Raw genomic sequence first — 13,018 nt, 5'->3', positions numbered from 1 at the left:
TCACCATTCATAGCGCGGCTGGCCTGAAGAAGGTGAGGAGCGCGGGGAGCTGAGCAGTGAGTGACAGGACCACAGCTCCCAGCGCTCCAGCAATGAGAGCTTCCATCTGTATTGATGGAAGCGCTCATTTCTTCTGGCAGCTGTGCTGTGGGCCCCGACACCGGTCTTGCTGCTGCCTCTTCTCGGCCACCTCCATCTGCACAAGTCACTCTCCCTCTAGCAGCAGAAATAGAACTCACAACATTGCTTTCCTCTTTTTCTGCAGCCGACACCCTATGTGGACCTTTACACACAAAGCAAGCAGTGGAAATGTTTCTGTCCGCCGTTGAACAAGCCAAATGTGAAGGCGGCAGAGTTGTTTGTGGTGGTAAGGTAAGTGTAAGCAGACAGAGAGCGCATCAAAGTATGAAATCAGTTTGGGTCACGATATATCTCTTTTGAAGGTTATTGATCGTCCAGGGAATTTTGTGGAACCAACAATCATGACTGGCCTTGCTCACGATTCCCCCATTGTTCATAAAGAAACATTTGCTCCAATACTTTACATCCTCAAATTTAAGGTACATTTTATATTTTTTTTTAATAAGATTTGGCATTTGGGAATAGACTATAGAATAGTCATGTCTGTTACATAGAGTGATGGGATATGGGGTTATATTCATTGCTCAGACAGTTTTTTACTTAAAGTACTTTTCTATGGAATTCACATTTTAATAATTATATAATCAAGGGACACATTGGCCCACATTTTATTTTTTAGTTTTAGTGCCTGATGTTGGCAGAAATTGCACAAGTCAAAAAGTGTAGTGTTTTTTTTTAAAGTGTGCAGCATTTGTCTTATGTCTTCTCGCTCCTGAATTGAAAAGGTAAGTATACTGCGCAAGTAAACATAGTTTTAGATTAATTTGTCAAAAACTGAGCAAGATAGCGGTGCAAATGGAGATCTGTAAAAAGACACCATTCAGAACGCCCCCATTTATCAATATGTGCCTTTTAATAAATTTTAGGAAACTGTGCTCACAGAATTCTTCAGTCCATCATAAACCATTAATAAGTGTGGGTCATTTCCTGATACATGGTTTGGAAGTAATTCTATTATAGTTTATGGGCTACATAGATACTGTATTCACAGACGCCCATGATGATGGAGATACTGGTGCGTGTGGTTAACTTAAAGGGGTTTTCACATCTCGGACAATGGGAACATATTGCTAGGATATGCCCCCATTATCTGATGGGTGTGAGACCCACCTCTGGGACCAACACCTAGAACGGAGCCCTAAAAGTGGTGGAGGGTGTACTGCGCGTGCGCAGCCGCCCTCCATTCATTTCTTTGGGGCCGCCGGCTTCTATGGGGAGAGAGCTTGGTGGTGGCTAGACCCAGGGAAACCCGGGATCCTCCAGCCACCACCTTCCCGGTCCGTGGGACCTGCGCCTATTAGACAATGGGGACATATCCTAGAAATATGACCCCATTGTCTCAGGTGGGAATACCCCTTTAAGCATCATTCCTAGAGTCTGATAATTGCTTAGAGTAGCTTACACATAACATTTTTTTTCTGAACTGATTATAAACCTTTGGGTTTAGCTCAATAGCTAAAGGGGTTCTCAGAAGCCAGGTTCCTCTTATTCATATGGCCAAGCAGGGTGCAAAAAAACCCTAAAACTCACCTGATCACTGGTGCTCTGAGTCCCCGCTGGATTGGGAGTGTGATGTGACGTGCCTGCACATGTTACTGCTGAGGCAATTGTTTGGCTGGCAGCAGTGGCCTGTAACGGACGGCCTGTAACATTTCCAGTTCACTAGAGCTCAGAACCAGAGCAGGTGATAATTTTTATTTTTTTTTCCCCTGGCCATATGAAAAAAAGTTTCTGGTCTCGGGAAAACCCCTTTAAATACATCAAAAAGAAGAAACTTGGACGTGATTTTTTATTTTATCTTCTAAAAACAGAACAGTAAAATCTAAAAAATACTATTTTTTTAATGTGTTGTGTCATAAGGCTAACAGTAATGAAGGAACATATTTTATCTCTGGCAGACTGAGGAGGAAGCCTTTGCATGGAATAATGAGGTGAAGCAGGGACTTTCAAGTAGCATCTTTACCAAAGACCTGGGAAGAATTTTCCGTTGGCTTGGGTACTTTTTTATTTCTATAAATAACACATGAAAATTATTGACCCTGTTCAGTCTTTTTTTAAATTGCTAATAATTGTGAAGGATAGTTTTTCTTGTTTTTAAAAGTTTTCCTTGTGATGTACAGCATTGATCACATATTGCCTATGTATACATTTAATTTAATACAATGTTTTTCTTAAAGTCCCAAAGGATCTGACTGTGGTGTGGTGAATGTCAATATTCCAACTAGCGGAGCGGAGATTGGCGGAGCCTTTGGTATATAACATCTTAATTCTGCAAACTTAAAATTGTCCTAAAAACTTAAAGGCCATGTACACCTTTTGGAGGCAATTTTTTTTCATTGCATTTTACTCCTTTTGGGATAAAAATCATTTTTTCAATTGGTCTTTCAAAAATATTGAGCTGTTCTGTCACAGAAGGTTAATTGTCTTGCTGTGTGAATTGTACTTTTTACTTTTACTTTGTGCCAGTCCTCTAATAACCCTTATCTCTAAATTACTAAGAGGTCATAAACACTTATTTAAGCCACATTCTTAATCAGTAAGATAAGAACTGAGCTATAAGTGTTTATAATGTCAGAGAGCAGAGATAAGGAGCCCTCAGATTAGCTGGCTGAATTCAGATAACTCTATTAGAGCATCTCAGTCATGTACGGAAAAGGACTCCATATTTGTAATAAAGACCAATTTAAAAAAGGATTTTTAGCTCAAAATAAGCAATGCAATAATAATTTTTTTAAAAATTGTCCCCAAAGGTGTACATAGCCTTTTAAAGTCAATATGCATCTGAAAACCTTATCCTAGGTAATCTATATGCTTTAGTATCCCCCTTTTTTCTATGGGACAAATATATGTCAAAGCATTCTATTTTATTTTACAATTTGCTATTTTCTTACATTACTACAGTGCTTTATACAATAATTATTTACATACTATATTGAAATACAAGACATTAAATATTATAAATTAATGATAATAAATGATAAAGTATATTTTGTAGTGTCCAACTGTTGGCATACTATGTATTTTTTCCACTGTGGCCAAGTGTACATTTTTTTACATTTTTTAAACCTGGTCTGAATACGACCGCGCCATGTTTTGCGGTCTGCAAATTACGGATCCCGCCCGTGTGCATTCCACAATTTGCGGAACGGAGCGGATGGACCCTTTATAGAAATGCCTATTCTTGTCCGCAATTGCTCTATATTTTTTAAAATGAATGGATCCACATCCAAGCCACAAAATTGCGGAACAGATGCGGACTCATTCAAACGGTCGTATGAATGAGCCCTTACAGTGATGAAAAATGTGGTTGGGAAAGTAGGTGCGGTTAGTGTTAAAGGGGTTATCCAATCCTATACAATATCCCCCCATATTTTGGGCCCCCCTTGCTGAATATATAGTACTTACCCGGCTCCACGGGCCGCTCCTGGTCCCCGCACCACCGCTGCTTCTTCTCCCCGTGCACTGATGAAAACATCCGGTGTGGGGGGGGGGAGGGGGGGGCTGTAGCAGCCAATGGCAGGCGGGGACGAGTCTCCCTATCGTGGGGGGGGGGGGGGTTTTCTTAGGATTGGCCAACCCCTTTAATGACTTTCATTCCAGATTTATCATTGAGGCTTTTAAAAATAATTAAAAAAAAGTTGCCCAAAAAAGTTCCAATGTCACTCCAGTAGCAGGGTAGAATAGGAAAACTAGCACCTTTTCTAGATAAGTGTTAGGTTTAAATAGAAGACAAATTTTCAAAATTACACGACATTTGCTAAATTTGGTGAAAATTATGTCAATGTAGACTCAAGTAAATCTGACTTAAGTTACTCTGATGATAAATTCCCCTATATACTCTTTTGTCCAGCACCAAATCACTGTTATGGGGAAAGCGATTTACAATCTTTTGACAGGGCAGTTTAATACACACACACATACTAAGTTGGGCCCTATTCACACAGCGTTTTTTGCTGGCAGGTTGCATGCCGTAAGGGTGGCCAGCAGCAGTGCTGAATCTGCTTTCCATTGCTTTCAGTGGGAGGGTGGCCAAGTATACATTTATTTATTTTTTTAAACCTGGTCTGAATACATGACCGCGCCATGTTTTGCGGTCTGCAAATTACGGATCCGAAAAACACAATTTGCGGAACGGAGCGGACGGCCCCTTTATAGAAATGCCTTTTCTTGTCCTCAATTGCTCTATATTTTTTTAAATGAATGGATCCACATCCAAGCCACAAAATTGCGGAACGGATGCGGACTCATTCATATGGTCGTATGAATGAGCCCTTACAGTGATGAAAAATGTACAGCGTGAATTTTGAACATAGAATCTGTCCACTGGGTGGCACTGCTCTATTGCAGCTACTTAAAAATTGAGTTTAATTTCCCATTGTTTGTATTGTGACAACATGTTTCAAAGTGCCCATGTATGCAAAGACACACACACACAACACATACTGCTCTGAAGACAGCGCTCATATTCTGCACAGTCCTATTGCTGTACTGGAAGGTGTGGGGATTCGCTCTGGTAGACAGGACAAGCGGACACAGTATAGAGGCAAAGACCAGTTTGTAACTCAAAAAGTCACTGTTTTATTCACACTTATGGCAACAAAACAGTACGACAGTCCATTTGCAGTTTTGGTGTTCATTCACACCTATACAGCTCATACAGCAAAAGAGTCACCTGTTATCCTAGGTGTTAGTTCACACCCGATTGGCATTGCTCAGGACAGAGCAGACCTCCCAAACTCAGGCCTCTCCTGTCAGAGAGAGAGGTAATTACCACCAGCTGACACTGCTGGCTGGGTTTTTTTTATATAGGCTAGTCAAGACCCGGCCTGGAACATGGGAAGAGGTCACCCACCCAGCACTTTGACTACTCCCAGTTGGAGCCGTCCCGGATCAGCTATTACAGCTATACTAAATAGCAAGGTGTCAAATAGCAACTGCTGCTGACACATGAAAACTGGCTCTTACTCCACCGAGGCCAGGAACCTCGGTGACACATACCTTCCGTCAACAACGGTCCCTTGCGCCTTCCTACAAAGGGTAAATAGGTTCAGGCACATTTCTGCATGTTAGCCTATGTAATCTATCACTCTTCTTATTTTCATTCTCAGGTGGTGAAAAACACACTGGAGGCGGTAGAGAGTCTGGTAGCGATTCCTGGAAACATTATATGCGAAGATCTACGTGGTAAGGGGATTATATTCTAATAGATGTTAGCATAGTTTAATGTAAAAAAACAAGAACACATAGGCGAGAATGGAAAGCACAAGGACAGTTGTACTTGGTATGCTAGGAGGTGTGTGTGTACCCTTTTGTAGGGGTAGGAGCATTAGAAAGAGGGTATTTCTACCAAACTTTATAAATCATTGTACATACATGAGTGCATTCCCTAAATTTTATCCATCTTACTTTCAGCACAATCAACTACAGCAAAGATTTGCCGTTGGCGCAAGGAATAAAGTTCCAGTAAATTGTCACTGGGTGGCAGTCTTCCAACTTTCAGGAAAAATGGTAAAACGGATGAGCCATAACATGGAGCTAAAGACTTCTCCATAAATTCAGTACTTTATGGATGACTGCATTCCCAAATAAACCAGTCACATAAGTTAAGATAAGAAAATTCTAATCATTAGGACCAGTGAACTCTGGACCACAAGGTGACAACTGTTACATCAAAAATATCCCGCTGGAAGCCATCTTCTTCATTATTAGGGATTATTGCAGATCAGCGGCTCAACTCTGGAGCGAAATATAAACCTTTCTGTTTTGTAGTCCCAGTTTGTACTTTGCAAATGAACTTTTGGCATAAAGCATTTCTCTAGTGACTCATTGCATTATATGTTGGTGTGCTGTTTCTTTCCCTTCCACTACAAGTATAATCGGTTATATCGGCAGTGGTTTAGAGTCCATGGTGTGTTGCCTTCTCTGTCGACAGATAAACACTATGGGGGGGGTGCAACTTTTTGCATTCTTACACCACTCACTCCAGTTTTAAAATATGGTTGGGAAAGTAGGTGCGGTTAGTGTTAAAGGGGTTATCCAATCCTATACAATATCCCCCCATATTTTGGGCCCCCCTTGCTGAATATACAGTACTTACCCAGCTCCACAGGCCGCTCCTGGTCCCCGCCCGCCGCTACTTCTTCTCCCCGTGCACTGATGAAAACATCCGGTGGGGGGGGGGGGGGGGGGGGGTTTAGCAGCCAATGGCAGGCGGGGACGAGTCTCCCCAGCGTCACCCCCCTGGGCGGGGGCTTTTCTTAGGATTGGCCAACCCCTTTAATGACTTTCATTCCAGATTTATCATTGAGGCTTTAAAAAAAAAAAAAGTTGCCCAAAAAAGTTCCAATGTCACTCCAGTAGCAGGGTAGAATAGGAAAACTAGCACCTTTTCTAGATAAGTGTTAGGTTTAAAGATGAGACAAATTTTCTAAATTACACGACATTTACTAAATTTGGTGAAAATTATGTCAATGTAGACTACAGTAAATCTGACTTAAGTTACTCTGATGATAAATTCCCCTATATATACTCTTTTGTCCTGCACCAAATCACTGTTATGGGGAAAGCGATTTACAATCTTTAGACAGGGCAGTTTAATACACACACACATACTGAGTTGGGCCCTATTCACACAGCGTTTTTTGCTGGCAGATTGCACGCCAAAAGGGTGGCCAGCAGCAGTGTTGAATCTGCTTTCCATTGCTTTCAGTGGGAGGGTGATCCGCACTTCATGCGGCGGTGGTTTATATCTGCAACCATGGCCTTTCTTGGTGTGAGGACTGGATGGATGCCATTGTGGAAGCCATGGCGGGTGTCAGCTTGCTGTTTAGCTCCATTCAATGGGGCCAAATTGGAACATTCACCATGAAAAACCGCAACAGAAAATGGAGAGTCTCTGCAGCAGAATACACGTTGGATTTTATCTTTGCATGCACACACAATCTTGGGCTGGCTGCCTGTTTTATTTGTGAGGACTGCTCTCAGAGCAGCATTTTAAACGCTAGTTTGAATCAATACTCTCATCCTGACACAAAACGTCAGGCGATGGGCCGAATGTTGACTTAACATAGCATTGGCTATATCTTTGTGTTCTGCTTCCCATTTGGATCAGTTAACATGATGAGGAGGCAGATTTCCAGGGCGTACCTATTCACGGAGATCTTTTCTGGTATGAAGATAGCTGAACGTACCTCTAAAACTGAAAGATGTGGACAGACCTGCTCTAGATGCTTGCAGACAACAAATGATCTGATCTTGACCATTTAGACTTGTGTTGAGCAGGCCCTAAACATGGATTAATTGAGGTCTCAGCAGTTGGGCTCTCATTCAAAATGGGGGAGCTGGAGGCTATGGTACTAGAAGAACACCTAGATTTAGTTGGTGTGGCTGAGACATGGTTGGATTCTTCGCATGACTGGGCTGTAAATATTGAGGGTTTTATACTATTTAGGAAAGACAGGGTAAATAGAAAAAGAGGTGGCATGTTCCTGTGGCTACAAGCACACGACCGTAAGTGTTTTGCGGTCCCGCAAAAAAAAAAAGATGACGTCCGTATGGCATCTGTTTTTTTTGCTGATCCATTGTAATAATGCCTATACTTGTCCGCAAACTAGAAAAAAATAGGACATGCACTATTTATTTTGCGGAGCTACGGAACGGACATACTGATGCGGACAGCACACGGTGTGCTGTCTGCATTTTTTGCGCACCCATTGAAATAAATGGGTCCACATCCTATCCGCAAAAAAAATGGAACGGAAGCGGAAACAAACAACGTTCGTGTGCATGAGGCCTGTATGTGAGGAGTGATCTGAAGACAAGTGTGAAAGAGGCAATTGTGGGTGAGGATGGTGAAGATGTGGAAACCTTATGGGTGGAAGTTCAAAGGGATATAAGCACTGAAAAAAATACTTGGTGTAATCTATAGACCCCCTAACTTCACAGAGGATATAGAAACTCAACTGTATAACCAAATAGAGTGGGCGGCACAGGCTGGTACAGTGGTCATAATGGGAGATTTTAACTTCCCAGACATTGACAGGGGCCATGATTCTGCCTCAACCGCAAAGGTGAGAAAATTCCTCAACATGCTGCAGGACCACTTTATGGGACAGTTTGTAGAAGCTTCCACTAGGGGCGATGCTCTGTTGGATCTGGTAATTTCTAATGATGCGGAGCTTGTTGGAAATGTTACTGTTCGAGAAACACTAGGTAATAGTGACCACAATATAATTATATTCCCCCTAAACTATAAGAGGCAAACTGTCAAACAGAGCAAAGACACTGAATTTAAAAAAAGGCTAATTTCCCTGGGTTGAGGGCAGCATTTCAAGGCATAGACTGGGAGCAGCTACTGTCACATAATAAGGGCTCCTGCACATAAACGTTTTTTCTTTCCACTTCTGTTAAATTTTTATTTATTTTTTTTGCGGACCGTATGCAGAACCATTCACTTCAATGGGTCTGCAAAAACAGTGAAGGTACTCCGTGTGCATTCCGTTTCCGTATTTCCGTTCCACAAAAAAGTAGTGCATGTCCTTTTATTGTCCGCAAATCATGGTCCAAGGCCCCATTCAAGTCAATGGGTCCGCAAAAAATACAGAACGCACACGGAACACAGCCGTATTTCATCCGTATTTTGCGGATCCATAGTGTAGAAATGCTATGCCCAGCCCATATTGCTCATGTGTTTGGTGATTAATAAGTTACTGTTTCCGTTTCTGATCCGCAAAAAACTTTTGTGGAATAACGGAACGGAAGAGGACTTAAATCAGAGGAAAAAAAAAACCTCAGATACGGAACAATGGATCTGTGAAAAAACGGACCGCAAAACAACGGTGCATGAGCCCAATTACTGAGGATGAATGGGAGAGCTTGAAATCCACATTGAGTAAGTGCAGTAAAAAAATAATTCCTTTAGGTAACAAGTATAAACGGCTAAAATTAAACCCCCCATGGCTTATAGCTACTGTAAAAAGGGCAATAAAAGACAAAAAAGGCATTTAAAAAATACAAATCTGAGGGGTCAGCTGTAGCGTTTGAAAATTACAAAGGGCCTAATAAAATCTGTTAAAAGGAGATAAAATTAGCAAAAATACTAAATGAACAGCAAGTGGCAAAAGAGAGCAAAACAAATCCAAAAAAAATCTTTCAAATCCCCTAAATAATGGTAAAGGGGGTGTAGTCACTGAAGATAAGGAAAAGGCAGAGTTACTAAATGTTTTTTTTTTTAAGCTCTGTATATACAAAAGAAGAGAAAGGAGCTGATATCTGTGGTGCTGGGGCTGTTAGTACATCCAGTAATATACTCAATTGGCTAACTGTAGATATGGTCCAAGAGAAGTTAAATAAGGTAAATGTGAACAAGGCTCCGGGTCCAGATGGATTACACCCAAGAGTCCTTAAAGAGCTCAGTTTAGTCATTGCTGTGCCCCTGTTTATAATTTTTAAAGATTCTCTAAGTACTGGTACAGTGGCAAGTGATTGGCGCAAGGCAATTGTGGTGCCCATATTCAAAAAAGGATGTGGGAAAAATGTTTGAAGGACTCTTAACCCCTTAAGGACATACAGTCATGTGAAAAAATTAGGACACCCTTTGAAAGCATGTGGTTTTTTGTAACATTTTTAATAAATGGTTATTTCATCTCCGTTTCAACAATACAGAGAGATTAAAGTAATCCGACTAAACAAAGAAAACTGAAGAAAAGTCTTTTCAAGATCTTCTGTAAATGTCATTCTACAAAAATGCCTATTCTAACTGAGGAAAAAGATAGGACACCCTTGCCCCTAATAGCGAGTGTTACCTCCTTTGGCTGAAATAACTGCAGTGAGACGGTTCTTGTAGCCATCTACCAGTCTTCAACATCGGTCTGAGGAAATTTTACCCCACTCCTCAATGCAGAACTTTTTCAGCTGTGAGATGTTTGAGGGGTTTCTTGCACGTACAGCCCTTTTCAAGTCACCCCACAGCATCTCAATGGGATTCAAATCTGGACTTTGACTTGGCCATTCCAGGACTCTCCATTTCTTCTTTTTCAGCCAATCTTTGGTTGATTTACTAGTATGTTTTGGGTCATTGTCATGTTGCATGGTCCAGTTCCGCTTCAGCTTTAATTTTCTAACTGATGGTCTCACATGTTCTTCAAGCACCTTCTGATACACAGTAGAATTCATCGTGGATTCTATGATGGTGAGCTGACCAGGTCCTGCTGCAGCAAAGCAGCCCCAAACCATGACACTTCCACCTCCATGCTTCACAGTTGGTATGAGGTTCTTTTCTTGGAATGCTGTGTTTGGTTTACGCCAAACATGTCCTCTGCTGTTGTGTCCAAATAATTCAATTTTGGACTCATCTGTCCAAAGAACATTATTCCAGAAGTCCTGGTCTTTGTCAACTTTATCGCTGGCAAATGTCAGTCTGGCCTCGATGTTTCTCTTGGAAAGCAAAGGTTTCCTCCTTGCACACCTCCCATGCAAGTTAAACTTGTACAGTCTCTTTCTGATTGTAGAGGCATGTACTTCTACATCAACAGTAGCCAGAGCCTGCTGTAGTTCTCGAGATGACACTTTAGGGTTTTTGGATACCTCTTTTAGCATCTTGCGGTCTGCTCTTGGGGTGAACTTGCTGGGGCGACCAGTCCTGGGCATGTTGGCAGTTGTTTTGAAAGCCCTCCACTTGTAGACTATCTTCCGGACAGTGGAATGGCTGATTTCAAAATCTTTTGAGATCTTTTTAAATCCCTTCCCAGACTCATAGGCTGCTACAATCTTTTTTCTGAAGTCCTCTGACAGCTCTTTTGCTCTCACCATGGTGCTCACTCTCACTTCAACAGTCAGGAGCACACCAAACTAAATGTCTGAGGTTTAAATAGGGCAAGCCTCATTCAACATGCAGAGTAACGATCTACTAATTATGTGCACCTGGTGTGATATACCTGTGTGAGATCTGAGCCAATTTAAGAGGGAATACATGTGAGGGTGTCCTATCTTTTTCCTCAGTTAGAATAGGCATTTTTGTAGAATGACATTTACAGAAGATCTTGAAAAGACTTTTCTTCAGTTTTCTTTGTTTAGTTGGATTACTTTAATCTCTCTGTATTGTTGAAACGGAGATGAAATAACCATTTATTAAAAATGTTACAAAAAACCACATGCTTTCAAAGGGTGTCCTAATTTTTTCACATGACTGTAGGACGTATCGGTACGCCCTATTTCCCGAGTCCTTAAGGACCAAGGACGTACCGGTACGTCCTGACTTAAAATCTGTATTCCGGCGCCCCAGGGGTTAATCGGAACGGGATTTCGGCTGAAATCATTCAGCCGGCATCCCGTAACAATGCAGGGGGGGGTAATTTGACCCCCCCGTATCGGCGATCGCAGCAAACCGCAGGTCAATTCAGACCTGCGGTTTGCTGCGCTTTTTGCAGTTTCTGATCCCCGCGGTCCCTGACCGCGGGGATCAGAAACTTTAGAGTGGCTAAAATCAATATTTTTCTGCACCCCTGCACGATTTTATGCCGGCGGGGGGGGGGTGTCGCAGGCGGTGGGGGCGTTGCGGGAGGCGGGCGGTGCGGCAGGCGGGATCGCGATCCCCCGCCCGCCTCCCCATGAATGATTGTTGGCTTCTAGTGGGTCTACCAGGGTGCCAGCACATTGCTGGCACCCTGGTATAAACGGCTGACATCTGTGCAGATGTCAGCCGTTTAACCCTTTCCATACCGCGGTCCGTACGGACCGCGGTATGGAAAAAGTTAACTGTCATCGGTCAGGGAGCTCCCTCCCTCTCCATCGGGGGGCTGCTGTGCCTTTGCAGCCCCCCGATAGAGAGGGAGAGAGCCCCCCCGACAGCCCCCAGAGAGCCCCCCTCAGCCCTGTGCTTACCCTTCCCCGTCTGCGAAGTTCTGAGCTCAGGCGTCCTGCTGTCCATGGTGCTGAACAGATCTGTGCTAAAAGCATAGATCTGTTCAGTGTAAGTAAAATACAGTACAGAACAATATATATTGTACTGTACTGTATTATACAGACATCAGACCCACTGGATCTTCAAGAACCAAGTGGGTCTGGGTCACAAAAATGTAAAAAAAAGTGAAAAAAGTTAAGATAAAAAAAAAAACATTTATCACTGAATAAAAAAAAAAAAAAATACACTACACATATTAGGTATCGCCGCGACCGTAATGACCTGATCTATAAAACGGTCATGTTACTTTCCCCGCACGGTGAACGCCATAAAAATAAAAAAATAAAAACTATGAGAAAATTGAAATTTTGCCCACCTTACTTCCCAAAAAAGGTAATAAAAGTGATCAAAAAAGTTGCATGTACGCCAAAATAGTACCAATCAAACCGTCATCTCATCCCGCAAAAAATGAGACCCTACTCAAGATAATCGCCCAAAAACTGAAAAAACTATGGCTCTTAGACTATGGAGACACTAAAACATTTTTTTGGTTTTAAAAATGAAGTTATTGTATAAAACTTACATAAATAAAAAAAATAGTATACATATTGGGTATCGCCGCGTCCGTGACAACCTGCTCTATAAAATTACCACATGATAAAACCTGTCAGATGAATGTTGTAAATAGCAAAATAAAAAAACGTGCCAAAAAAGCAATTTCTTGTTACCTTGCTGCACAAAAAGTGTAATATAGAGCAACCAAAAATCATATGTACCCTTAACTAGTACCAACAATACTGCCACCCTATCCCGTAGTTTCTAAAATGGAGTCACTTTTTTGGAGTTTCTACTCTAGGGGTGCATCAGGGGGGCTTCAAATGGGACATGGTGTCAAAAAACCAGTCCAGCAAAATCTGCCTTCCAAAAACCGTATGGCGTTCCTTTCCTTCTGCACCCTGCCGTGTGCCCGTACAGCGG

The 13,018-nt window shown here is 42.1% G+C and overlaps 1 protein-coding gene across 1 annotated transcript in view; it reads left to right on the top strand.

The window, feature by feature from the left end:
* Positions 1-5,972, top strand: part of ALDH7A1 (aldehyde dehydrogenase 7 family member A1) — a 59,607-nt gene extending 53,635 nt beyond the window's left edge. The window contains exons 13-18 of the mRNA XM_040415973.1: positions 266-372; positions 444-560; positions 2,040-2,137; positions 2,319-2,392; positions 5,250-5,325; positions 5,554-5,972. Coding sequence (XP_040271907.1) covers positions 266-372; positions 444-560; positions 2,040-2,137; positions 2,319-2,392; positions 5,250-5,325; positions 5,554-5,608 — 527 coding nt within the window. The 3' untranslated portion in view covers positions 5,609-5,972. The remainder of the gene's footprint in view (positions 1-265; positions 373-443; positions 561-2,039; positions 2,138-2,318; positions 2,393-5,249; positions 5,326-5,553) is intronic.
* The last annotated feature ends 7,046 nt before the right edge of the window (positions 5,973-13,018 follow it).

This window comes from Bufo bufo, chromosome 2 (assembly GCF_905171765.1).
Source record: "Bufo bufo chromosome 2, aBufBuf1.1, whole genome shotgun sequence".
NCBI classification, from domain to species: domain Eukaryota; kingdom Metazoa; phylum Chordata; class Amphibia; order Anura; family Bufonidae; genus Bufo; species Bufo bufo.
This window is presented reverse-complemented; position numbering and strand designations above follow the sequence as displayed.